This window comes from Lemur catta, chromosome 5 (genome assembly GCF_020740605.2).
Source record: "Lemur catta isolate mLemCat1 chromosome 5, mLemCat1.pri, whole genome shotgun sequence".
NCBI lineage: Eukaryota > Metazoa > Chordata > Mammalia > Primates > Lemuridae > Lemur > Lemur catta.
In genome coordinates, this window is record NC_059132.1 from 30,624,723 (window position 1) to 30,650,561 (window position 25,839).

At 57.4% G+C, this 25,839-nt stretch overlaps 1 protein-coding gene across 1 annotated transcript; it reads left to right on the forward strand.

The window, feature by feature from the left end:
• Positions 1-188: 188 nt before the first annotated feature.
• Positions 189-25,816, forward strand: CSF1R (colony stimulating factor 1 receptor). Its single transcript, XM_045551392.1, has 21 exons — positions 189-443; positions 4,283-4,540; positions 4,982-5,266; positions 6,962-7,098; positions 7,785-7,944; positions 10,576-10,762; positions 11,967-12,082; positions 12,223-12,343; positions 12,455-12,645; positions 14,064-14,179; positions 18,136-18,262; positions 18,364-18,468; positions 18,959-19,069; positions 19,622-19,784; positions 21,841-21,932; positions 22,038-22,135; positions 23,063-23,185; positions 23,265-23,376; positions 24,103-24,202; positions 24,661-24,769; positions 24,866-25,816. Exons 1-21 carry the CDS (start codon positions 341-343, stop codon positions 25,001-25,003), a joined length of 2,952 nt encoding a protein of 983 aa, XP_045407348.1. The 5' UTR covers positions 189-340; the 3' UTR covers positions 25,004-25,816.
• Positions 25,817-25,839: the final 23 nt, after the last annotated feature.

Below are 25,839 nucleotides of genomic sequence, written 5' to 3' on the forward strand. Positions count from 1 at the left end.
GATCCCGTTTGTGCTACCACCTGCCTGCCTGTTCTTACACATGTCTCTCCTCCCAGGGCCCCTTGGAAGTGGCTTCAGAAGGCCCCCAAACTTAGCCAGCTCCCTCCAGGCTCAGGCTGGCCCTGCCCCAGACTCAGACCCCTCCCTCTGGGGGCCAAGGCTTTGTTTTCTTCTAAAGACCCAAGATTTCCAAACTCTGTGGTTGCCTTGCCTAGCTAAAAGGGGAAGGAGAGGATCAGCCCAAGGAGGAGGAAGAGGAAAACAAGACAAACAGCCAGTGCAGCGAGAGGAACGTGTATCCCGTGTCCCGATCCCTGCGGGGCCAGTAGCTGGAAGCTGGATGCCCTGGCCAAGCTCTGGCCCTGCACCAACCTGCCGCCTGCCCACGAAGGCCATGGATCCAGGGGTCCTGCTGCTCCTGCTGGTGGCCACAGCTTGGCATGGTAAGAACAGAACAGGGGATGGGGGGCTTTGGTGGAGGTGCAACAGAGGGGGCCCCTGTGAAGGACTCTGTGAGCCCCTGCCCCTCACTGGGTGTCCACACTCTGTGCTTCCATCTCCCCAGCACTGGACTGCAGATTTGGAGAGGCCATGAAGGGAAAAGACAGTGTGGATGGGGTGGAACTAGCCCGGCCAGGGCTGTGGATCTGTCCCACACTCTCCGTGTGTCCTGAAAAAGCCCCCGGTACTCTCAGGGCTTCAGTGTCCCCCTCTGCTCAGCAGCAGGTGCTGCAGGCGGCAATGGACTAGACTAGACTTGTCCACTTTCCTGTGCATTCAGGCTACCTGGGGATCTTGTTACAATGCAGATTCTGACTCACAGGTCTCAGTGTGACCTGAGAACTTCTAGGAGATGTGAGATGCTGGTGCTGCTGGTCTAGACCTTCCTGCGGTAGGGAGGCCCCGGAGAGCCCTGATGGCTCTGCCAGCTCTGCCAGCCTGTGACACAGTGATTCTAGGTAGGACCTGAGTCTGAAAGGCCTGAAGGGGCAGTGGTCCTTCCTTGGGAAGCTTGGGCAAGGGGTCGGAGGGAGAGATCAGAGGTCGGCCTCTCTGATCTAGAGCTCAGGAGAGGGGAATTGGGGAGGAGAGAGCTATAAGGCCAGAAGGAGGCCTGAGGGGAGGCCAGGGAGGGTCTCCCCAGCCAGACCACTGCTAGACACAGGCTTTTGGGTCTCAGGAGGCCATTAGGAAGCAGCAGCTGCTGCAAAAATTCTGTCTGGGAGGGTGCCTGGCCAGAGGTGAGGGGCTGGTGTGTTTGGCTTGTTGGCCCAACAAACACATCTTATGCTCTGTTGCCTGCTTATTTGGAGGGCCCTTGGGGGCAGATGGGCAGGAAGGGCAGCCTCACTCTGGCCTCCCTGCGGGAGGACCCTGGGAATTGGCATATCTGATCCGTGAGAAGGTCACTGAAGGTCTTTTTCTGGCCTGGCCAATCCCCCTGGACTTGAGTGTTTGGTCTGTTTTACTGAGATGCAACTTACATACAGTAGAAAGCACAGAATCGTAAGTGTACAGTTCAGTGCGCACACTTGCATATGCACCATCCCGATTAAGACAGAGACTATTCCCCTCACTCCAGAAAGTTCCATAGGTTTGATCTCACTACTTTGTCCTGTCCTCACACCCAGACCTGCCTGTGGGCATTGTGTGTGTGTTGGAGGGGGTTGTCCAGGGTCCAGCCCCAGGGGAAAGAAGAGATGGAGGGTTGGCAACCTAAGTTTTCAGCCCAGCAGACCAGAGGTGATCGGGTGAGGGGCCACTGTGAGGGGCTCGGGGTTGGTACTGGGGCGCCCTAGAGACGGGGAGGGGCTCACTTCTCCCTGTCGTGCAAGGAGGCCCTGGGCTGAGAAGGGGCCGTGTCCTGGGCTTCAGTGTGCAGCGCGTGTGTGTGTGTGTGTGTGTGTGTGTGTGTGTGTGTGTGTGTGTGTGTGTGTGTTAGGGGAGAAGACCAGCGATGGGGGCACATCCTGGGAGCAGATGGTGGAGGGGTCTGTAAGGCGAGTGGGAGGGGTGGGGCATGGGGAGAATTTGGGAGCTGAGACGAGAGAGGTGAAGAATGGACAGGCACAAAAGGGGACCTTGGTCAATGTTGGTCAAGCCCGTGCCCCCCACCCCAGGGAGGATGGGGGCTGAGCAGGCCTCCTTCCCACTAGCCAGGCCAGCAGGGGAGAGCTGGCTGCGGAAGTTGAGTGTCAGCCCTATCCTGCATGCATATCTGGGGCAGTAGGACAGGACAAAACAGGACAGATGCCTCCCTGACCACATTTCCTGGAGGCCAAGGCAGGGGTAGAGGGACAGGCCGGTAGAGGGGGAGGGGTAAGCCCCCCGTGAGGCCAGGCTGGTGTGGAAAAGGAACACAGCGCAGAGCCACAGAGTGCAAGACTGGGGGTGTCACAGTCGTAGCCTGTGAAAGGTTAAAATCTTTAGATACCAATCGACCCAGAGGGGTATCAGAAATGCCGCAGTTGAAGCAGCAGCCCAGGGCAGGAGCAGCTCTGCTCAGCATCTCCCTGCATCCTCAGCAGATGTCTCGGGTGGGAACCGATCACTCCCGTCCGACCACAGAGCCGCCTGAGGCTCAAAGGGGTGAAGCAACCAACCCAAGAAGCAAGTTGCAAACCCACCTTGGTGTGAGCCCACACTCCAGGCTGCTTCCTGCAATCAAACCCCAGCCCGGGGCCCGGGATTGCTACAGCAGCGATAGGGCAGCGCCAGCTCTGTTGAGATTTGCTGAAAGGGTGTTAGAAACGACACTTGTCCCCTTTCCTGGAGGTTGCACTGCATAAACGGTGTGGGCCTTGGCAGTAGTCACTGCTCTCTCAATCCCTGCTGCCGACCAGACGCTCAGGCAGAGAGGCTGCACATTTCGGATGGGTACAAAGCCAGGGCATGAATTAAGCCATCCTGAAAGCATCTGTGAGAGGAAAGCTTTCCAATGCTGGGCTCTCTGGTTTTGGGGCGGGGGTGGGGCAGCGGATGGGGGAATTCCCATGCCAGGAGCTATTGTAGAGAACAGTGGAGAAGCTCTGAATTCACGGGAATCCCTTGGGGCTGGCCTGTCCCTGTGCCCCCATCACCAGGAACAGGAAGGGCCAGAGCAGAGGGGCTGGACTAGCCAAGGTCAGCCAGGGGGTCAGTGGCAGAGCCAGGCCTCCCAGCCCGCCGTCCCGACGCCCAGCAGGTGGCACTCCCTCTCCTGGGCTCTGGCGCCGGCTAGGGAGCAGTGGCCAGGAGGGCCGGGAAGCAGAAGTGAGAACATCCCTGGTAGAAGGGCCGCAGGCCCAGCGGAAACCGGGGGCTGAGCCTGGTACCAGCAGTGTGTTTCCGCCCACGCAGGCCGGGGGGTGCCTGGCAGCCCCTCTGAAGCTTGAGTCAGCTCTCACTTCCCTCCTTTGCCCCTATTTTGGGCCCTGGAAAAATGCTGACGCTGCAGAGGCAACGGGCCTTCTTCCCGGAGGGCCTGGCAGGGGTTTCGAGTTCTCTTTTCTCCTTCAAGAAAATTTTCCTTAAAAGAGATTGGCTCCCCAGTAAACACAGCAGTGTGGGGGTGTAGGGGTGGGCTGCCAGTAGACCCAGTAAATAAACATAATGGCTAATCCTTACTTATTTGGTGACAGGCGATGTTGTAAAGACTTACCATGCATTTAAACTGCCTAACATACCAGTGAGTGGGTACAATTATTGTTCCTGTCTTATAGGTGGGGAAACTGAGGCACAGTGCCTCTGAACCATCCCCCTGTGCTACAGACCAGATGTCCAGTGATGGGAGTGGGCACAACAGGAGACTCTTGGAACCTCTCTAACTCTGCTAAGATCCTAGCTCCCTTTTCTTCTTTCCCTATGAATTAAGTTGGAGGACTTGGCCATGAACATTGCATTCATTTGTTTCTTCATTTGCATCTTTGAGCCCTGCTTTGAGCCAGGCGCTGGGCTCAGGGTGAGGGATACAGCCCACTTCGTACACAGGGTTGAAGGTCCGCTCTTGGGGAGAAGAATGATGTGATGGTGGAGGGAAGACTGAGGGAGGAGACTGGGGACCAGTGGGACAGAGGCCAAGCAAGCTCCCAGCGGTCTGTTTCCGAGGGGGATTTCCTGGACATCAGAGACGTCAGCCCATCCGCCAGCAGGTTTAGGGCTGGAAGTGGAGCAAATGACCAGAGGGGCAGGGGCTTGTTCAAGGTGACCCCCGGCACCAGCACCACTCATCACAGAGTGAGGGGACAGCCCGGGGGGGGGCACACTAGGTCTCACTTCTATCTGCCATCCCTCCCCCCACCAGGTCAAGGGGTCCCGGTGATAGAGCCAAGTGGCCCTGAGCTGGTGGTGGAGCCCGGTGCAACGGTGACCCTGCGATGTGTGGGCAATGGCAGTGTGGAATGGGATGGCCCCCTTTCCCCCCACTGGACCCTGGCTCCTGATGCCCCCAGCAGTGTCCTGACCACAAACAACTCCACCTTCCAAAACACGGGGACCTATCACTGCACGGAGCCTGGAGACCCCCTGGGGGGCAGCGCCACCATCCACCTCTACGTCAAAGGTGAGGACTCTGAGCCTCCTCCAAGGGGCCTGGCCCGGCAGGGCCCCCTGTGGGCAGGAGGGCTGGGCCCCGACATCCACAGTCTGACAAGCCAGCTCTGCCCTTACTCCGTGCTGCCCACGAGCAGGGACCCGTGGCAGTGCCTCCCATTTAATGCAGTCCCCACAGCAGCCCTGTGGGGGGGTGCTGGTATCAGTATGCTCGTTTCGCAGAGACTCAGAGAGGTTGCCAAGGTCACACAGCATCACTCGGTGGGACCGGACTGGAGCCCAGGCGCACAGGACTCCAGAGTCCCCCTCTGAAGCATCCGCCACACTGCCCTGGGATGGCGTGACCTCAGGCGAATGACCAGCCTTTCTGAGCCTCCTGTCACCAGTGTCCAGGGGACCCCTGGCCCGGTGGAGGGAGGGCAGTGGTAACGCTGTGCCCCCTCTACCCCAGACCCCCAGCGGCCCTGGCACGTGGTAGCCGAGGAGGTGACGGTGTTCGAGGGCCAGGATGCGCTGCTGCCCTGCCTGCTCACCGACCCCGCGCTGGGGGCGGGCGTCTCGCTGATGCGTGTGCGCGGCCGGCCGCCCAGGCGCCAGACCAGCTATGCCTTCTCGCCCTGGCGCGGCTTCACCATCCACAGGGCCTCGTACCTGGATAACGACTACTACCAATGCACTGCCCTGGTGGGCGGCAGGAAGGCCATGTCCGTGGGCATCCGGCTCAACGTGCAGAAAGGTGTGCGGGGCAGGGAGGGACGACCAGGCCCGCAGGGCAGGGACAGAGGCCTGGCAGCCATGCAGGCAGCCGCTGGGGACTGGGCCTGACGGGAGGTAGCAGGATGTCCTCCTTTCACGTCTCCCCTCCAAGCCATCCACGGGGCAAGGCGGGCAAGGTGCAGCAGGTAACTCAGGGGGCGAAGTCACGTCAGACCATCAGACACACGGGGAAGGACGTAACCAAGGTAACCAAAGGGTGTGTGGGGTGGGGGAGCCCTGCCGAGAGGGAGACGTTTTATTCGCGCTACAATGAGAGTGGCGTGAGGCTCTGCGTCAGCAGCGGGCACAGCAAGCACAAGCGGTCAGCGGAGGACGGCTCCGGGGGTGGAAGGAAGGCTGCCGCGGTCCCACGCCTCAGACGTCGAGTTCCCACTCAGGGACAGCCTAGGGCTGGGCACTGGGCACCTGGGGCAGGGGGTTGGGGAGTGAGCCAAGAGGCGGAGAGGTGGCAGAGGTACACGGGGTGGCTCTGGCTGGGGCCCGGTGGTGGCGGTGGAGGTGGTGGGATCTCACCCTGCTGGGACTCTGGTTTCTGCAAGGACTGGTGAGAGCAACAGGGCCCCGGGCTGAGGACCTTGGCTTGAGACAGGGATCGGCCCGTGTAGCAGGGCCAGGGTCAGAGTGGGGCAGCTGGCCCAATGGCCCTGGGACCTGAGGCTGCCAAATCTGCCCAGGAGGTCAAAGGACCCCAGTTGTGTGAGCGGAGGAGGCTATTAGGCTCCTTCCCTGGCGCTTCCTCCCGCAGAGCCCTGGGTCGGCTGAGGGCCAAAAGTCCCAGGCCCTAGCTCTGCCATGACCCCCTTAGTGACCTTAAGGGAGTCCTTTCATGTCTCTTGGCCTTGGGAAACTGGATTAGATCAACTTTCAACAGCAGCAACAGGCGCAAATATTAACCCAATGCCCACTGTGCATGTGGATAGCGCCGCCATGGATTTCACATTCTACAGGAGAGTCAGACCAGAGAGAAAGTACATGCAAGTTGCGATGAGCAAGAAACTGAGCTCGGGAAAACTAGGGGGAAGAGGGGATGTCAGGGATTAGGGTGCTGGTGAGGCTAATTCAGCTAAGCTGGTCACAGAAGGCCTCTCGGAGGAATTTTTGAGCTAAAGATCTGAAGGATGAGAAGAGCTACCCATGCAAAGACTGGGAGGAAAGTCCTCCAGGAGGGAGGGGCGTGCAAAGGCCCTGTGGCAGGAACGAAAGCCAGTGTGGCCGCAGAGCAGCAAAGAGAGGGTGGGGTCAGTAACAGGTCAGGGGCGTGGAAGAGACCTTGGCTTTTATTCTGTGTGATGGGAAGTCACTGATATTCACATAGGAGAGAGGCTTGATCTAATTTGTGAGAGGTCGCTTTGCTGCTGTGAGGAGTCTAGGTTGGGGGGGCAGAGGGGAGGCGGGGAGGCCTTCGAGGTGGCTGCTGCAGAAGTCCAGAGTGGAGAACAGTGGTGGACCGGGCAGGGTGGGGGCGATGGAGAACGTGGGCCTTCCAAGGCTCTCTAGGAGGCAGGACTTGCTGTTGGGGAAATGGAGGCATCAAGGCTGCCTCCCAGGACTGGGCGGGGGCGTGGAGGGGACCCCGGCCTGTAGCCCGGCCCATGGCAGGGGGCAGAGTGCCAGCTCCAGCCTGGGTGTTCAGGGCTCTCTCCCCTGGCTTCAGTCATTCCAGGGCCACCAGCCTTGACCCTGGAGCCTGTGGAGCTGGTGCGGATTCAAGGGGAGGCTGCCCAGATCGTGTGCTCAGCCAGCAACATTGAGGTTGAATTTGATGTCTTCCTCCAGCACAACGACACCAAGGTCAGTCCCTGGAGGGACGGCAAGATGAGGTCTGCCCATCCTCCCAGCACACCAGGCCCTGCGGGTGCAGCCCCCAGCCCCACTCCAAACTGGCTGTCTGGGCAGAGGGCACAGCGCAGGGCCAGAGAGGGGAGCTGACTCGCCCAAGGTCTCCCTGCCAGGCTGTAGCTGCTCCAGAGCCAGGACTCAGGCTCATGCTGCTGAACCCTGGGGAAGAGGGTGGGGGCAGGTGGTACTCTGTCCCCTTGACCCATGACCTTTGCCCCAGCCTATAGACAAGAGTCAGATGGGAGCTCACTTCTGACTTAGCAAGGGGTTCCTAGGCCACCTTTGAAGCCCAGGATATAAGGGCTATTTCAGAAAAACTTGGAGGGAGAGGGAGGAGGAGGGAGCATGCCCAGGAGGGGATCATGCTAGGCTGCTTCTAAGAACTGCTCCCACTGCGCCCACAGCGTGCCAGGCACAGCCCTAAGCCACTGGCTGCATATCTCATTTACCTCACTTCAGCCTCTGGGGCAGGGAACCAGTATTAGTCCCATTTTACAGATGAAGAAACTGAGGCCCAGAGTTCAGTCCCTTGCCCAAGGACAGGCAGATAGTAATCCTTAAATGCTGAGGATTTGAACCCAGGTCTTTCTAATTCCTAAACAACCTTGGTATACCATCTCCATTCCTTCTGGGTGCAGCTCGAGATCTCTGAACAATCCGACTTTCGTGATGAACATTACCAAAAAGTCCTGACCCTCAACCTCAATCAAGTAGACTTCCAACATGCCGGCAACTACTCCTGCAAGGCCACCAATGCGCAGGGCACCCACTCCACCGCCATGGTCTTCCGGGTGGTAGGTGAGCATCAGGGTGGTGGGGGAGGGTCGGTAGGGATCCCAGGGGTGGGTGCAGAGGGGGTTTGGGAAGGAGGAAGCCGATGTCAGGGAAGGAGACGCTGCTAAGGACACCCCCACTGGAGAACCTTCCCACGCCCTCTCCCAGCACCCTCTCTCCCTCCCTGGCTGCTACACTGTGTTGCCATGTTTCATCCTAGCACCATTTTTGGTTTGTTTGTTTGGGGATTGGGGTCCAGCAGCTCCCTACTGGACTGCGTTTGTTCACTCATTCATTCCTTCATGGACACATGAAGAGACTATAATCACCCCGTGTGACCCTGGGGGAAGTGCGGGGTTCCCGAGAACACTGAAGGGGTCCCCCAGCCCGGGCTTGGAGAGGTGGCGTCTAAGCTGGGACAGGAAGAATGAAGGTGGTTAGCTGAGCAGAAGGGTGGCGGGGGATGGGGAACGGCACTCCTGGCAGAGGGGACGATATATGCAAGGCCCAAAGGCTCCCTTTCGAGCACAGAGTATTTGAGACGCGGAAAGAATCTGTACATCACAGGGACGTGGAGTGGTGTGAGGAGTGGCCACGGGGGAGCAGAGACGAGCCAGGAGCCAGGGATACAGGCGTCGTACAGTGAGGGGGTAGTTGATCTCATCCTGTCGGGGGGACATTGAAGGTCTCAAAGAGGAGAGTGATGGCATCAGATTGCACAGTGGAGACACTGCGTGGTGGTCAGGAGCACACACGCCCGGGCCACACTCCAACCTGGCTCCACCAGGGACTAGCAGGTTGCTTAACCCCCGTGCCTCAGTTTCCCTACCTGCACAACATTAACAGTAACTGCTTTCATATGTGTGTGTGTACACACACATATATAAGAAGTGCCTAGAACAAGGCCTGGCACAGAGGAAACGCTGCCTAAGGCGCAGCAGGAGATGGTATCTGAGAAGGCTCAGTGAGGTGCCATGCGGATTGGGCCTGAGACGAAGGGATGAGGAAGAGAGAGGAGCTGAGGACGACCTTCAGGTCTCTGGCTGCGGAGACTGGGGTGGGCGCAGTGGCAGTCCCTGGGCTGGAGCCCCAAGGCAAGACAGGAGCTCTTCGGGGTGCGAGCAGGCTCTGGGTCATTTCAGTTTCCTGTGACCAGAACAACAACAAGACGACGCTGGAATAGAAGCCTTTCCCCTGAAAGCTGGCAGAGCAGCTGGAGGGAGAAGGCAGCTACGCGAGGGGAGAGCCAGAGGCGCGGAGCAGCCAGACGCGCTGGCCGATGAGTGTGTAGTCGGGAAGGGCAATAGGAGTCCGAAGGAGCGAGAGCTTACTTGTGGGCTGGGGTGGTAGGTGGAGACTCCCTGGTGGGGGCAGTCTTGAAGGATGAGGAGGCTTTAAATAGAAGAGAGGAAGAGGATGGGGCTCCTGGTGGAGGAAATGGCTTGAGCAAAACCTCCAAGGTTGGAATGACTATGGTGTGTTCAGGGATGTTAGGAGACCCAGATGGGTAGTGCACAGAGAGAGAGAGAAGAGGGGAGATGGATGAGCACAGTGAGACCTGATTTGACCAAGAACAGTCTTGAATGCCAAGCTAAATAATGGAGGCAATGGGGAGCCGCAGGGGGCTTTGGCACAGGCATATGACAGGGTAGAAGAGCGAATTTTAGATTTCATAGAATTAAGTATAGAGAGGAACCCTTAGGGATCGTCCAGGGCTTTTTTGCAGAGTCCTGGGGTTTTAAGAAAGCATCTTGGGGACTCCCACGAAAGGCCTGGAGAGGCTGAATGAATGGAGGTTCTTGCCACGATTCCTTTGCCTGAGGTTCAACCAGAGCAGCTTGATTCTAATTCATGCAATATTTCATTAGATGAAACAACTAACAAAACCCAGCTCAAACTGGCCTAATCAGAAGGAGGATTGTTTGGTCCCATACTAAAAGGCCCGTGGATATCTGCTTCAGGGACAGTTGGATCCAGGTGTCCAGATGATGCAGGCAAAAATCTGTTGCTGCCCAAACTCCCAGCTCTACTTATTTCCTTTGGGGCTAATCCCCTGGAAAGCCGTCCCCTCGTGGGAGTCCTGGTGGCACCAGGCTTGGCAACACCAGTGAAACGAAGGCTTCTATTTTCCCACACTTCCAACAAAAACCACGGAATTGAATGCTATAGACTCAAGGACTCACGTGCCCAGCCCAGGAGGACAGATACTGACGGGCTGGCCTGGGCGACATGCCGACTCCAGAGCCGCATGTGGAAGCCACACGGACTGACTTATTACTAGAAGGGAAATGGATGAGGCCATGTGAAAAAAACAACAGATTTTTTTTTTTATAGCCAAACATTTTTCAAAAAGTTAGAAAATCACAGATAAATTCAATCTCTTCATTCTACAAATAAGGAGATGGAGGCACAAAGCGGGGTAGGAATTTGCCCGGGTTCTCCCAGGACTGGGTGAGAAGAGTTTTGACCCCAGGCACCTGAGGCAGGTGGTGGGAAGAGGGATGTCAGAGGCCCAGTGCTGGTTGGAGGTGGGGATTGCAGGTGGCATGTCGTAGGTGCTCAGAGACTGGATCAACGGGCAGGTGAGCAGATAAACAAATAAACCAGGAGGACATCTTCCACTAATGCCAGATGCCCGTGTGCTCTGCTTTCCAGACAGTGCCTATTTGAACTTGATCTCTGAGCAGAACCTCCTCCAGGAGGTGACGGTGGGTGACAAGCTGGACCTCAAAGTCAAGGTGGAGGCCTACCCAGGCCTGCAGGGTTTTAACTGGACCTACCTGGGACCCTTCTCTGACCACCAGCCCAAGCTTGATTTTGTCACCATCAAGGACACATACAGGTACCACCTACTGGCTCCCATCCGCACAGCCCCACAGCCAGCTGGGGGGTGCTTCAGCAGGAATCAGGACACAGGTCATGTCCCAACCTTGCTGTGTGACCTGGAGCGAGTCCCTTCCCCTTTCTGGGTTTCACCGTCCCTGACTGCGCAGACATCAGTCATCTGTGAGTGAGACTGGGATCACACTGGCTTCCCTCTCTGTCCCACATCCTTGGGAGGTCCAACATCTCCTCCAGAATTCTACCACTTCCTGGGAGTACGCGTTCTCACGGGCCCACAAGGATGCTCCATCTCATTTGTCCTCCTCCTTTGTGGCTGATCCAAATGTAGAAACCACCAATACTGTGGATTTTAGCCTACTAGTAACTGCAGACATTTTCCAAGCAAGATCTGGTAATTTGGTACAATTTTTTTCAGAACTTATCTATTACCTAAACAATATATGTTCATTATGAACAAATTATAAAATAGAGATTAAGAAAAGAACAAAACAAAAAAATTCCCTGGAGTCAGCCAAGGATAACTTTTGTTGTTAGTATCTGCCTCCAGGCCTTTTCTGTGATAAAGGGTACCCTTAAATTGAGTGCCTACCATGAGTCAGATTCTGTGTCAAGCACCCTAAGCACACACCCCTTTAATCTTCAGGCCAAGCTGTGAATTAATAACCATCAGTATCACCCTGACAGCAAAGGAAGTAGAGGATCAGAGAGGTTAAGTACTTGTCTAAAGTCACATAGCCAAGAAATGGCGGCCCCAGGACTTGAACCCCAGTCTCCATAGCAACACAGCTTAGAACCCAGGACTCTATATCCTGCCTCTTGTCCCTCTCACAACCGCTCTTGGCAGGGAAGGCACTTTACAGATTTTCAGCCGGGATTGCTGCTCTCGTGAAAGCTTAGTCCGGTGACAATGGTGAAAGGAGGGGACTTGTGATGTGCTCCCAGCAACTCATAGACATCACCTCTACTAAACGTCAGAATAAACCACTTTCAGATTAAAAAAACAATTAAGGAAGTAGGGTTGGTGGTTTTCCCGTGTCTCAGTGGCGCCCCGACTGACTACCTGGCACAGCCAACGCCTCTGGGCTGTGGACAGTTTACCAAAACTAAAGCAAATCCCTCTGAGGTTGTCGTCTGAGCCTCGCTGTCCTGGCAGGGGCCGTAACAGGCTGGGGCTCACCAGACTGCCTGCTTCTCCCCTGCAGGTACACCTCCACCCTCTCCCTGCCCCGCCTGAAGCCCTCCGAGGCTGGCCGCTACTCCTTCATGGCCAGGAACCCGGGCGGCTGGAGCGCTCTGACTTTTGAGCTCACCCTTCGATGTGAGTGATGGGGGGGCTGGGGGGGGTCCCTGGGGCTGCCCTGAGAGGTGGGCTGGACCAGGGGTGGGGGTGTTCTGGGAGAGGGTGCAGGGGAGCACGCTCAGTGCAGGGTGGTCAGGAAAGGGGACTCTCCTCCTCAGACCCCCCAGAGGTAAGAGTCACGTGGACCTTGATCAATGGCTCTCGTGCCCTGCTCTGTGAAGCCTCCGGGTACCCCCAGCCCAACGTGACCTGGCTGCAGTGCAGGAGCCACACTGACAGGTAGGGGGCTCTGCCCACTTCCCCCCGCCCTGGGCTGGGCACCCCCGGAGTGGGAGGGCCATGCCGGTGCTGGGGACCCCGAAACTCTGAGCCGCATTCTGCTCTTCCCAGGTGTGATGAGGCCCAAGTGCTGCAGGTCTGGGAGGACTCGCACCCCCAGGTCGTGAGCCAGGAGCCCTTCCACAAGGTGACTGTGCAGAGCCTGCTGCCCATCGGGGCGCTGGAGCACAACAGGACCTACGAGTGCAGGGCCCACAACAGCGTGGGCAACAGCTCCCACGCCTTCAGGCCCATCGCTGCAGGTGAGCGGAGCCTTCACACCCCTCCAGGCGGGATGGGAGGCGGTCCTGGAACCTGCACACCCCCCAGGGAGCCAAGCCCAGCTTCCCACTGGAGCAGATCCCAGCAGTACCGAGTTCCACCTCTCAAGGGACTCCAGGCCCCCCCCCCATAACGAGAAGGTCCCAGGAGGCACCGAGAAGGGGCAGAGGAACAGAGGGAGGTAGACATGGGGTCCAGACAGAAAGCCACTGGAGCCACCCTGGCCCTGCTCTTGTCCCTGCACTTGAACTCATTCCTTAATTCACAAGGACGTGCAGGCGTGTGGCATACGTGCTGCGAGCTGGCACGTGCTCGGTGCAGGGGACCAGTGGCTCTGCGGAGCTTTGAACAGGCAAACACAGTCCAGCCCCAGCCCAGGGCCAGTCATGACGGCCCACAGCACCCCCAGGCCTTTAGGGACCAGGCTCCAACACCCACTGCATGCCCTGCTGAGGCTCTCTGGGCCTGGCAAGGACAGAGCAGCCCGTGGGCTCTGCCTGGTTCAGAGGTGGTCACTGCTGTGCCCCAGCTGCTGGCTTTGGAGCAGCTGCCCGCGGCTGCACTCGACTCTGCTGCTGGGGTGTGTATCATAAGTAACAAGGCCAACATTCTATTGACTGCTCCCGCTGTGCCAGGCACCATGCCACGCTCTGTACAGGCATCACTGCAATTAACTCTCACACACCCAGGAGCCAGGTACTATTTTCCTTCCCATCTGCGAGGTGATAAAATCTGAGGCTTAGAGAGAAGTCATAGGTTCAATGTCACACGCTTCCTAAGTGGCAGAGGTGAGATTTGACTTCAGACCCAAGCTCTTGATCTGAGCAAGGGGGTGGAAATTATGTCCTGCAAAACATGTCACGAGGCTAGGGTTACAGATCCGGGGAGGAGGAGACCAGGAGCCATGTGCCTGGCTTTCAGACCCTCAGATGGTGGGTGTGGCTCCAAAGGGCACGTGGGGAAGCTGCCAGGAAACGCCGTGGAGACGGCTCTCAGTGCAGCCTCTAGAAGGCCTTTCTGATCGAGCTTCCTGGATGTTTAGGGGATGAGCCCTCTGTCACTGGGGGTGTGTATGCAAGCAGTGGCTGGGCACTAGGCCGGGCTGCTGCAGACGGGTTTCCTGCCCTGGCAAGAGGTGACTGCATGACTCAAGAGTCCCCCAGCCACAAAAGGCTCTGATTCTGGACAGGGTTTGGGGCTGCACATGAGCAGGGCTGCAGGGGCTGTCCTCCCTGCCTCTCTTGGAGAGGGGCTGCAGGAGGGGCTCCCTGAGGCTCCAGGGGCTTCCAGCAAGGGGATGCTTCATTCAGTCAGCACCGCTGTGTTCCAGGCAGCGCGCTGGCCTGATCTCAGCGGAGAATCCGTCTGTCTGCTCACTCCTCTGCCTCGCCCCTTCCAGGAGCCCGCACACTACCCCCTGACGAGTTCCTCTTCACGCCAGTGGTGGTCGCCTGCTTGTCCGTCATGGCCTTGCTGCTGCTGCTGCTCTTGCTGCTCTTGTACAAGTACAAGCAGGTGAGCCGGAGCTGGGGCCGGAGTGGGGCAGCCAGGTGCCTGAGTGAGCCAGGTGCAGGCCGGCACCACCAGGCTGCGCGGATCCACCCCTCCGCCCCCTCACACACTCATTCCTTCAGTCGGTCAGCCAGTCAGTCAGCTAACAGCTCTTTAGTGGGCGCCTATGGTATGCCAGCGTGGGCCAGGTGCTGGGTGGCCTCTCACGTTCTACCAAACATGAGAAGGCAGCTCGAGGGCAGCCCCCAGGAAAACAGGACCCCAGGTCAAGACCTCAGGGATCGAGGCCCAGCTTTTACACTGTTTTGTCCTGTGACCTTGGCTGATTCACTACCCTCTCCAGGCCTCAATTTCCCCTCCTGTACAATGGGATTGGGACACTTTAACAGCCCCTCCTCCGCTGATATTCCAAGAGCCCACTGTCTAGATTAAGAGCCCGGGACTGGGAGTTCAATGGATCTGGGTCCAAATCCTGCCTCTGCCGGTCTCTGGCTATGGGACGATGGGAAAGGTGGTGTCTCTAAGCCTCTGTTTCTCCATGTGTAGAATGGGTTAGTAATGGCACCAGGCTGTCACAAAGATTCCATGGCACAACGCGTGTAGAGGACTTGGCAGGTGCAGGCAGTGCCCGGTGATGGAGCTGCGCACCCTCGGGCCAGGAGGAAGTTGATTGGGGAACCAAACTTAGCTCATGTCTCGGGACTGGAGGTGGGTCTGACGTTGGGCATCTCCATGACTACACACCCAAAGTGGTTGTTTGGGCCCTGCTCACCCACCTCCAGGGACAAGACCTCATTCACCCTCGTGGCCACCCGTTCCTTCTCTGAGCAGCTCAGACTCCAGCAGAATTCTTCCTTATATGGCACTGGACGCTGCCTCCCCGGGCCCTGCAGAGGTCCCAGAGGAGGGCCAGGTCCCCTGCAGTCCTTTCTGCCTTGGGCTGCCCAACCCCCTTGGCTGTGGGTTAGGAACGCCGTTTTCTCTCTCCATGGGACCATTTTTGGAACATGTACTCCCAGTCACCAACTCATTTCCTGTCCAGGAAATGCGGCTGCCCCTTATCCCAAGCAAGGCCAAGAGAAGACCTGCAGCCTCAGGCTACCCTCTTCCCCAACACCCCTGTGCAGACCCTTTAGCTGCCCCAGCTGAGCTGTCCGCCCATGGGACCAGACTGTGAGGGTCGAGATGGCCATGCCCTGCCGCAGGCCTGCAGTGCAGTCCTCCCGGGCCTCGCCCCATGCGGTTCTGAGCCCCACTGCCCAGGCCTGGGGAAGGGAGCACGCCATACTACGGGAAGGCTTGTTTCTGCCTCAGGGCTGAGTCATCACCTTTCTGTCCCCAGAGAGACCACAAGGGGGGCCACGGGGGAAGAGAAAGGGCAGGAGTCAGCAGCTCCTCCAGAGCAGGAGGCCCACCGGGGAGTGGGCGCGGCAGGGAGGTCCTGGAGAGACCGGGATTCTGGGGCCAGGCCTGAGCTCTGGGGATGGACAGGAGGGACCCCCAAAGTTTCCAGGAGGGATCGCTCGGGTCTCCGCTTTTCTGAGACAGAGAACATCTGCCTGCCCAGAACCAGCAGGCCTCGATGGGGAGGGTGGCCAGGGCTTTGGTGTCTCCGTGTCCACTTTGGCACCCAGGGCGCAAGTCCTGGGTGGGCATGGGGCTTGGGCCCATTGCAAGGAATGAGGAGATGACGCAGACTGAGCGTCTGGCCCAGTGCCCTACTCACAGGAAGTGCTCAGTAAGCTATCATCATATCACTCCTATGTTACTGGGAAGTCTGGCCCGCCCCACCCCCTCACCAATGGCCGTCCTTCAGAAGAGAGGCTCCCTCCGGGTAGACGGCAGCCTCCCCTGTGCCCCGGGAGGTTGCCCAGCGAGCAGGGAGGACGGTGGGGATGCCCGAGGCAGGCGGGAGGGAGCTCAGGACTCCTCCAGGTTCGGGACTCTAGGAGTCAGAGATCCGAGATTCCAGCCAAACCTCTTCCTCCTTGATCCCCCTTCCTCTCAACAATGTCCCAGCGCAGCTGGGGTGGCAGTGAGGGGTGGCGGTAACTCAGCCAGCTGCAGAGGGACAGAGAAAGGAGAAGTGGTGAGGAGAAGCAGCAGCCTTGGCCGCAGAGGCTCAGTGGACATGGAAGTGGCCAGGAGAGGTCAGAGAATCCGCTCCTCGCCCTCCGTCTCCGTCTCCTGGGCTGGGAAGGCACCGCGCGCAGGGTTTCACTCCTCGGAGACTCAGGAGGTCTTTCCCTGTGTCCCAACCTGTGACACGGATGTTCCTAAGTTTACTTGAAGTCTGCCCTCTTGAGTCAGAGCCCAGAAGTTCTTCCTTATGCCTAACTGCAGTCTTTTCTCCCTAACTACCGTCTAGATTCTAGAAGTTCTTCCTGGTGGCTATCTGAAAGGTTTTCTCTTAACCTGGCATGACTTGCAGCCACAGGCCACCCTGCAGCTGCCCACACTCCCTTTAGCTCACGAGCTCGGGTGCCCAGGGAAGGAGCCCAGCTGCAGGGACAGCCGTGCTGGTCCCTGTCCCCAAGGCCTGACCGGAAAGAGAGTTGCTCTGCTGACCCAAGGCCTCAGTGTCCTCCACCGCCCCGGCCCAGCTTCCACTTTCCCCCTAAACTTGGTCTTCCATCAGCACTTCTCAGGGGCAACCCTTGGCATGATGCCCCCCGTGCAGCTGCCCCCTGGGCAGGAAACAGAGGCAGCCGCTCCTTCTCCCCAGATCCCGGGGCTCTGCCTCTGCTGGCTGGTTGGTGACAGCACAGAAAGCCTGAGAGGGAACCCTCAGGTCCTGGCCATCCAGAAGCTCCCGTCTAGCGGGCAGGCGGGCGCGCGCTCTCCAGCGTAAACCCGCTTCCAACCCTCAGGGCCTCTCAGGGTAGCTGGAAGGAAATCCACTCGCCTTATCACAGCCCCCAAGACCCCCTGCCTCCGGAACCTCCCCCTTCACCTCCCTCAAGCCAGGCCGGCCACCTTCCTGTAGCTCAAACCTGGGGGGGGGGGTGGTGTGTGTGTGTGTGTGTGTGTGTGTGTGTGTGTGTGTGTGTGTACGTGTGTGCGCGCCTGCTGGGAAATTCTCCCTCCGAAGGTCACGTGGCTGGCTTCCTGGGGGGGCCTCTCCTGACTCACTCGTACCTGACACACTCTATCCCTTTATCCTGCTTTATTTTTTCCACAGCACTATTTGCAAATGTCCTACATATATACATATTTGAGTTTAATGCCTCCCAGCCACTATAATGCAAACTCCATGGGGACAGGGACTGAATTGACAGCACCTGACACAAATAGGAAACTATTTGGACGGGACTATTATCCAGCCTTAAAACAGAAGGCAATTCTGACTCACACTGCAACATGAATGAACCTTGAAGACGTTATGCGAGGTGAAACAAGACAGTCATAAAAGACAAGTACTCTGGGATGCCAAGGATAGGAAGTGCACAGAGCAGTGAGATTCAGAGAGAGAGCAGAAGCACGGTTGTCACTGGCGGGGCGGAGGAGGGAATGGGGAATTGTTCTTCGCCAGGTACAGAGTTGCAGTTTTGCAAGATGAAAAGAGCTCTGCAAATTGGTTGTACAACAGTGTGAATGTCCTCAATGCTGCCCAAATATACATTTAAAAGTGGTTGAGAAGGTAAATTTTATGTCATGTACGTTTTATCACAATTAAAAATAAAAAAAAATATTTGGATGGGAAAGTGGGTGGGTGGATAGACAGACGGATCTCAAGTTCCACCCTCCCTTCTGGCTCAGGAATTGTCAGAGCTGTCAAGGCCCTCAGAGGTTATCCTGTCCAAGGCCTTCAGGGCACAGATGGGGAAACTGAAGGGTTTGCAGAAGGGAAGGTCACACAGTAAGGTGGAGTCCAGCAGTGACACGCTCTCGGTGCCACGTTCATGAGACATCATGACCCTCTTAGACCCAGTTGCCACATGCTGCTGCTTCTCCTGCAGAAGCCCAAGTACCAGGTCCGCTGGAAGATCATCGAGAGCTACGAGGGCAACAGCTACACTTTCATCGACCCCACGCAGCTGCCCTACAACGAGAAGTGGGAGTTCCCCCGCAACAACCTGCAGTTCGGTGAGCCGGGGCTCAGCGCCCCCAAGCCCTTCTCTCACGGGGCTGGCAGGGCTGCAGGGAGCTCTGAGCCCCTAGAAAGAGGCTGTGTGTGTGTGTGGCAGGTAAGACCCTCGGAGCCGGCGCCTTCGGGAAGGTGGTAGAGGCCACAGCCTTTGGTCTGGGCAAGGAAGATGCTGTCCTGAAGGTGGCTGTGAAGATGCTGAAGTGTGAGTGAGGGAAGTGGCTGAGGGAGGGGACGGGAGCTGTGTATGCTGGGGATGGGCTGGCCCTGTCACAAGTGGCATTGCCCACGTCTCAGCCCGTTGGAGCCCCGGGGGCAGAGCTGGGGTTGGGGGTGAGGACTTGGCCATTCTTGTGGGCTCCAGCCTCCTCTGACTCCTGGTTCCGAGGAGGTCTAGGCTGACCTCTGGGTGTGGAGGGGCATCCAAGGAGGCTGGAGTGCACAGAGGCCACCAGCCACAGCCTGGTCACAGTTTGGCCTTCTGCCACCCTGAGACCAGCCCAGTGACAGGCCCATCCCTCCTCTCTCCCTCCTTAATTCCCATCTGTGTCTGCATTTCTCCTCCCTCTTTTGGCCGGGTCTCTGGGTAACCGCTACTTGCTCCCCTGGGCCTGTGCATTTGGCCCCTATCTGTCTGTGTGGCTCTGTGTGTCCCGCACTCTCCCGTCTGTGGGACCTGTGGCCCCATCTCCCAGCCACGGCTCACGCTGACGAAAAGGAGGCACTCATGTCGGAACTGAAGATCATGAGTCACCTGGGCCAGCACGAGAACATCGTTAACCTCCTGGGAGCCTGCACCCACGGAGGTGAGTGCCTGGCGGGGACCGGGCCCAAGGTCCTGGGCCAGACTCCTGTGCCAGTCGGAGCGCTGTGGCTGGTGCAGAGAGTTCTGCGGAGCTCCACCAGGGGTCCTCAGCCGTGGGCATCAGAGCACCCAGAGGAGGAGACAAAAGTGCAAAGTCCTGGGCCCTGCTTCCAGGGAGCCTGACTCTGGGTCTGGAGCGAAGCTCCCCAGCAAAGATGCTTGGACACTCACCGCAGGGTCCGTGGAGGTGTCCCGGGGTTTTCTGGGACTCCCAGTGCCCCCATCGTCTTCACCTACAGCAGCTTTGGCCTATATGGAGCTGCCACAGATTCCTTTAAGGAAAGAATTCTTGGGCTGAATTTTTTTTTTTTTTTTAAGTTCCTCTGCTTTAATCAGATGGGGCTACTGAGGCACGAGAAACTTGCTCCGAGAGCAGGCTTAGAACGCGGTACGCCGTGTCCCAGGCCAAGGCCCCACTGCCCCCAGGCCCATGTTCCCGTCCATGTGGGAAGCACTCACCACCTCCCTCACTCCACAACCCTGGCTGCTCTAGGCCCCGTCCTGGTCATCACTGAGTACTGCTGCTACGGGGACCTGCTCAACTTTCTGCGAAGGAAGGCTGAGGCCATGCTGGGACCCAGCCTGAGTCCGGGCCCGGACCCCGAGGGGGGCACCGGCTATAAGAACATCCAGCTGGAGAAGAAGTATGTGCGCAGGTAGGAATCCCGGCAAATGACAAGGAGGCCAGGCCTGGGAGGCAGGGCCCCGGGTCTGTCTGCGAAGCCAGCTCGGGGCTGGGTGGCCCTCACTTCCCCGCTGTGCCGTGGGAAGTAGCCACCCCAGGTATTACACGCAACGGTTTTCCTACTACCAATTCCCATTGTTCAACAAATATTTGAGCAACTACCACGGTCTGGGAGTGTGGAGGGCAAAGACAGGCAGCTCCCAGTCTGGCGGAGACGTGTTAATGAAATCACCACCTAATGCGTATAAAAGATCAACCAAGATCCGTGCCCAGAGCCCTAACCAGAGTGGGGCAAATTTGGGGGACAGTCGCCCCTGTTCCTCCCATAGCACATACTGCTGGGGGCTGCAGGGCACTCGTTCCACTCAGGAGTAGCCAACAGCAATTCCCCACATCACCACAGAGAAGTGCGGACAGAGTCTGTCCGTTAGAGAGGCGGCAGACAGCGTGACCGTGCCAGGTCTTTGGTCCACTTGGGCCTCAGTTTCCCCAGGCAAGCCATCAGAGTGTTGAACCTCTCCGGATCTTTCCGGCTCTGTTGTTCTGTGATGCTGTGATTCCTGGAAGCCATCCAGAGGCAGATGGACAGAGCCACATGGGGAACCAGAGAGAGGAAGTAGAAAGTTTCATGTTATACATGAGTCAGGGCCAGAGGCAGAGCGGGGACTAGAATTCTGCTCTCTTGACTTCCCGGCGGGCACTCACCTCACCACGCTGCTGTCCCGGAGGCCTCCATCTTGAGGGCTTGTGGGGCCCCAAAGTCAGACTGCAAGGGGCCAGGACAGGATCAGAACAAGAAGGGTGTACGTTGTGCCTTTATCCTAGATACTTCAGCTGCCAAGCCTACAAAGGCAAAAGGGGAAGGAGACCATCTCTCTTCGCCCAGTGTCCTCAGAAATGTGGGCCTGGCAGGGGCTGCTTCCTCCACTGATCTCCGGCACCCCTCTGAGAGGAGGCACACGCTGGGCCTCTGCAGGGATAATTTTGAGGGCAAATGGCACGTGAACCAATCCGACCAGTGAGATCCCAAGCTATGTTAATAAAAGTATAGTATCTAGAACAAAAGTATAGTTTCTAGGGAAGGGATGGTTTTGCCATGGTCAGATTATAAATAAAATACTAGGTTCCCTTTGCAGGCACATGAGCGTATGGACATTGTCAAGGTGCACCTCTCTAACGCAGAGGGAGCAGGAGGGAGGAGGGCAGGCGGGTGAGAGAACTCAGATCCGGCTGCAAGGTCAGAAGCAGGAGTGGCTATTCAATCTGGAGCGGTGTTTCTCAAAGTCTCGCACCACGCAAAATGCAGGCTCATAGACATCACCTGGGGGCTGTTAGAAATGCACCATCTCAGGCCCACCCACACAGACCAGCTTATTCAGAATCTGCACTTTAACATGAATTACAGTTAAAGAAACTTAGGAAGTTTAGGAAGTACCTCTCTAGGCCAGTGGGCCCCAACCTGACTGCACGTTGGAATTACCTGGACAGGGTTAAAACTGAATGACTATGTTTTGTCCCTGTTGTTTCTGATGTAATTGGTGTGGTGCGAAAAGCTCCCTAGGTCACTTTAATGTGAAGCCAGGGGTGACAGACACTGTCCAGAGAAGAGGGGACTCAAAGAAGGGGCCCTAGAATATGCTCAAAGTCCAGCAGGGCTGTTACGGAAAAGAGGGAGCCAACTGCCCTGTGGCCCTTAAGGATAGGAAGGACCAGAAGGAGGAAAATCCCAGGGACAGATTGGCATTAGGAACAGTGAAGAACTTTCTGCAAGGCAGAACTGCCCAAAAAAGATGGAGGGGGTTGTAGCTCCCTTACTAGGGATGGCCAAGCAGAGATCCATGATCACTCAGACAGAATGCGGCAGGGGGGTTTCTATCAGAAAGAGGTGCTCGAGTGGATCTTGAGGTCCCTACCCTTCCCTGCTGAGTGGCTAGGAGAGTTCGTAGGGATGCAGGAGGCCAAGGCCTGAGCTGGGCAATGCAGTGTGGGGGACTGACCACCCCCCACCAACCCTCTCTCCTATGTAGGGACAGTGGCTTCTCCAGCCAGGGAGTGGACACCTACGTGGAGATGAGGCCTGTCTCCACTTCCTCTTCCAACAACTCCTTCTCTGAGCAAGGTGAGGAGGCCCCAGGGCCAGGGGAGAAGAGAACGGCTACGGTGGCAGAGGCCAGGGAGGGGCAGGGGCATGGCAGGGCTGCCCTGACACCTCTCCCCACCCTAGACCTGGACAAGGAGGACGGACGGCCCCTGGAGCTCGGAGACCTGCTCCACTTCTCCAGCCAAGTGGCCCAGGGCATGGCCTTCCTCGCTTCTAAGAATGTGAGTGGGAGCCGGTCCCAGCCTGTGGCTGCCCAGGTCTCTGGGAGGGGGGAGGCTGGACGAGTGAGGAGGAAGAGGAGGAAAGGGGAGGTGTGAGGGGGCAAGGGAGGAGCGAGTGCAGGAGAGCAAGCAGGTGGCAGCCTTGAAGGGCTTCAGGGGCGAGTGGGAGAAAGCTGTGCCCAGAGCGCAGCCTTCAGGAGGGTGGTACCCCCGCCCTGGGTGCCCTGTCCCCAGTGTGCTGATGGCTGAGAAGGCACCAGCTCCAAGAACAGGCCTTATTCATCTGTAGTTTTACTCAACAGTGTGAAAGAGACAACTGTTGTGTCCCCTCCTGAAGCAGCCTGGTGGGGATGACAGAACCTTCCTCGTAGAGTTGGGAGGGTGTCAGACAGCTATAAAATACGCTCCCAGGGAATGGGAGCTCTGCCACCACCCCTAGAACAGCCGGGGGAGTCAACCATTTGATTGTTGGCTCTGCCACTTGCTGTGTGACTTTGAGCAGCTATTTAAATTCTCTGAGGCTCCGTTTCCAAACCTATAAAAATGGGCATAACCACAGAATTGTTTGAGGGTAAAATAGGGTCTAAGGCCCAGAGCTGGCAGCCGCTGTTAGTGCGGACCAGAGACTGCTCGCAGCATGGTGCTCGCTACCTCTGGGGCCTGAGCAGACTGCCGGGCAAAGGGCTAGAAGGGCCACGGCAGCTCAGGGTGATGGGGGTTCCTAAGCATGATGTTGTCAGACCACACCACATTTTCTCAGACCCTGGGCCCCGGTACACGTATGGACAGGAGCTCATGGTGAAGGACCCAAACTGCTGTCCACTCCTCAGCAGGGATCCCAAGGCCGCCTGGGGCCCTCCCTGCTCCTCGCCTTCGGCTCAGGTAGAGGAGGGGCCGACTAACCCTGCAGAGCTTTCCCTTCCTTAGTGTATCCACCGGGACGTGGCAGCCCGCAATGTGCTGCTGACCAATGGGCATGTGGCCAAGATTGGGGACTTTGGGCTGGCTAGGGACATCATGAACGACTCCAACTACATCGTCAAGGGCAATGTGAGTGCTGAGAGGGAGTGGGCCGGGCTGGGGAGAGGGCAGAGTCAGAGCCCAAAGTGACTGAGGACTGCCGTGCTAGGCCCGCCTGCCCGTGAAGTGGATGGCCCCAGAGAGCATCTTCGACTGTGTCTACACGGTGCAGAGCGACGTCTGGTCCTACGGCATCCTCCTCTGGGAGATCTTCTCTCTTGGTGAGACACTGGGCCCAGTCCAGGCCCAGCCCGGGGCTGACTCCTCTTACCCTACTGGTGTCTTGTACCTCACAGAAGAATCTGGTCAAGGGTGTTCCTGTGCCCAGGACAGAGCAAGCAGTGCTGGGAGTGAAGGGATGGGCGAGGGTTCTCAAAACTCAGTGCTGCCGCTCCCACGTGGGCTGGGCAGGCCCCCTCTCCCCATACGCATTCCTCTCTGGGCCCTTCCCTCATTTGCCTCTGCTCATGCAGTTGCTGCTACCCAGAATGCTGTTACCCTCCTTTGTCTGAAACCTACAGACCCTTGAAAATGCAGCTTAAGTTATCTACCAGCTCCCATTTCCTGAGTCCTAGGCACAGGGACTTGGGTTAAGTCCTTGAATGCAAATGCATTGCTTCAGCCACCTCAGGAGGTGCCAGGCTCATTGTCCCACTTTAATGACATACAACTGAAGCTGTGGTCTTCCTGATCCCAAAGGCTTTGCTGCAATTCTTGCTAAGGTGTGACAACGCCTGGCTCGGGGCGCTCTCCTTCCTAAAGCCTAAGCCCGTTGCACAGTGCCAGGCACACAGCAAGCACTGGATAGCAGTAGCTGCTGTTCCAGTGTCACAGTCCAGGTGGGACACCGTGCACGCAGCCTCATGGAGACGTGTGTGGGAATGTGGGAAGGGGTAGGGGAAGGTAAGCAATGAGCGTGGCCTCTCACATGATCTTGACCTTCGCAGGGCTGAACCCCTACCCTGGCATCCTGGTGAACAGCAAGTTCTATAAACTGGTGAAGGATGGATACCAAATGGCCCAGCCTGCATTTGCCCCAAAGAACATGTGAGCCAAAGGGTCCCAGGGAGGGAAGAGGATACCCAGGCTTTGGCTGTCCAAGTGCTCCAGGGCCAGGCTTCATCTCCCCAACTGTGGACTCCAAAATAAGCCCCTTTTATAGAATTCAGGATGTCCACTGGCTTCCCAGGTAGCATGAGGGATGTTCTGAGAAGAAGGCTCTTAACCGGGGCTGGTCCCAGACTCACATAGACTTTTAACTCAGATTATTATTACAGTGACCTTTAGGATACCACGGCCTCATGTGTCAAAATGGGGTTAAATGAAAGCACTCTTCTCCAAAGGTTACCATAAGGATTAAATGATAATGCATGCCAAGGTTTACACTAAACTCACTTTTGGCTAGGTTTGCAGACCTCTCTGCTGAGTAGGTCTTTCTGGGGGTGGGGAGTAATGGTCCCCAGACCTGGGGAGCCATACATGGGCAACCTCTGTCCTGTCTCCAGATACAGCATCATGCAGGCCTGCTGGGCCCTGGAGCCCACCCACAGACCCACCTTCCAGCAGATCTGCTTCCTCCTTCAGGAGCAGGCCCAAGGGAACAGGAGAGAACGGGTGAGTGGGGCGTGGCTCGGGGTGGGTGGCTGGTCAAGCAGGCTGGGCTGGGCCTGATGATCAGAACCAATGGTGCCTGGTCTCTTCCACCCTCAGGACTATGCCAATCTGCCCAGCAGCAGCAGCAGTAGCAGCGAGCCCGAGGAAGAGAGCTCAAGTGAGCACCTGGCCTGCTGTGAGCAAGGGGACGTTGCCCAGCCCTTGCTGCAGCCCAACAACTACCAGTTCTGCTAAGGAGGCGATGGCAGGGAGCACCGCTCTCCGCTCCTCCCAGCTTCAACTCCTCCATGGATGGGGCAACATGGGGAGAACATATAAACTCTGCCCTTGGTCATTTCACTCAACAGCTCGGCCCAACTCTGAAACTTGGGAAGGTGAGGGATCCAGGGAGGTCAGAGAGGACCCCACTCCCCGAGCCTGGGCCATCACTGCCAGTCAAGGGCTAGGGGCTGAGCCCTGCCCTCCCTCCCCCACTGTCCTCGTAGTGTTGGCCCCATGTTTGCTATGCCAATTGGTAGAACTCCCAGCTCACTCTTAACCTTGTTCCCACTTCCAAGACCTCCTTTCTTAATTCCTTTGTGTCTCAACGGAAACGGATTGATTTTATGCCTATGAAGTTCTCAGGAGCTGCCCTGGTGTTGAGAAAACAAGGCTCCTTGGGGGCTAGACAGACTGGCAGAGAAGCAGGACCCCCTCTCTGAGAGGAGCAGCAGGAGTGGACAGGTGCTCACACTTGGCTTGGGCCCCTTGGAGCAGGGTGGCTCCTTTGTAAGAATCTAACAGGACCTAGTCTCTGCCCTATACCCTTCTTCCCACCACAGCCCCACCCCACCCTGGATCTGGTACTGCTATAATGAGCCAAGTGGCAGCTAAACGTTAGGGGTGTTCTGCCCAGGCCCTTGTCATTCTGGGTTGGAAGGTAGGGGACCTTGGCATGTGGCTGGCCACACCAAGCAAGAAGCACGCACTCCCCCAAGCTGACTCATCGTTACTAACAGTCACGCTGTGGGAAGTCTCTGTACACATTAAACTAACAGCATTAACTCAGCCAGCCTCTGGTTCTTTGCGCC

Bases quoted from the DNA above. Each gene is read 5' to 3' on its own strand.
- CSF1R (XM_045551392.1), top strand. From the start codon at position 341: ATGCCCTGGCCAAGCTCTGGCCCTGCACCAACCTGCCGCCTGCCCACG. The intron at 12,083-12,222 runs GTGAGTGATGGG...TCTCCTCCTCAG, and splicing joins TTTTGAGCTCACCCTTCGAT to ACCCCCCAGAGGTAAGAGTC. The intron at 24,203-24,660 runs GTGAGCCAAAGG...TCCTGTCTCCAG, and splicing joins GCATTTGCCCCAAAGAACAT to ATACAGCATCATGCAGGCCT.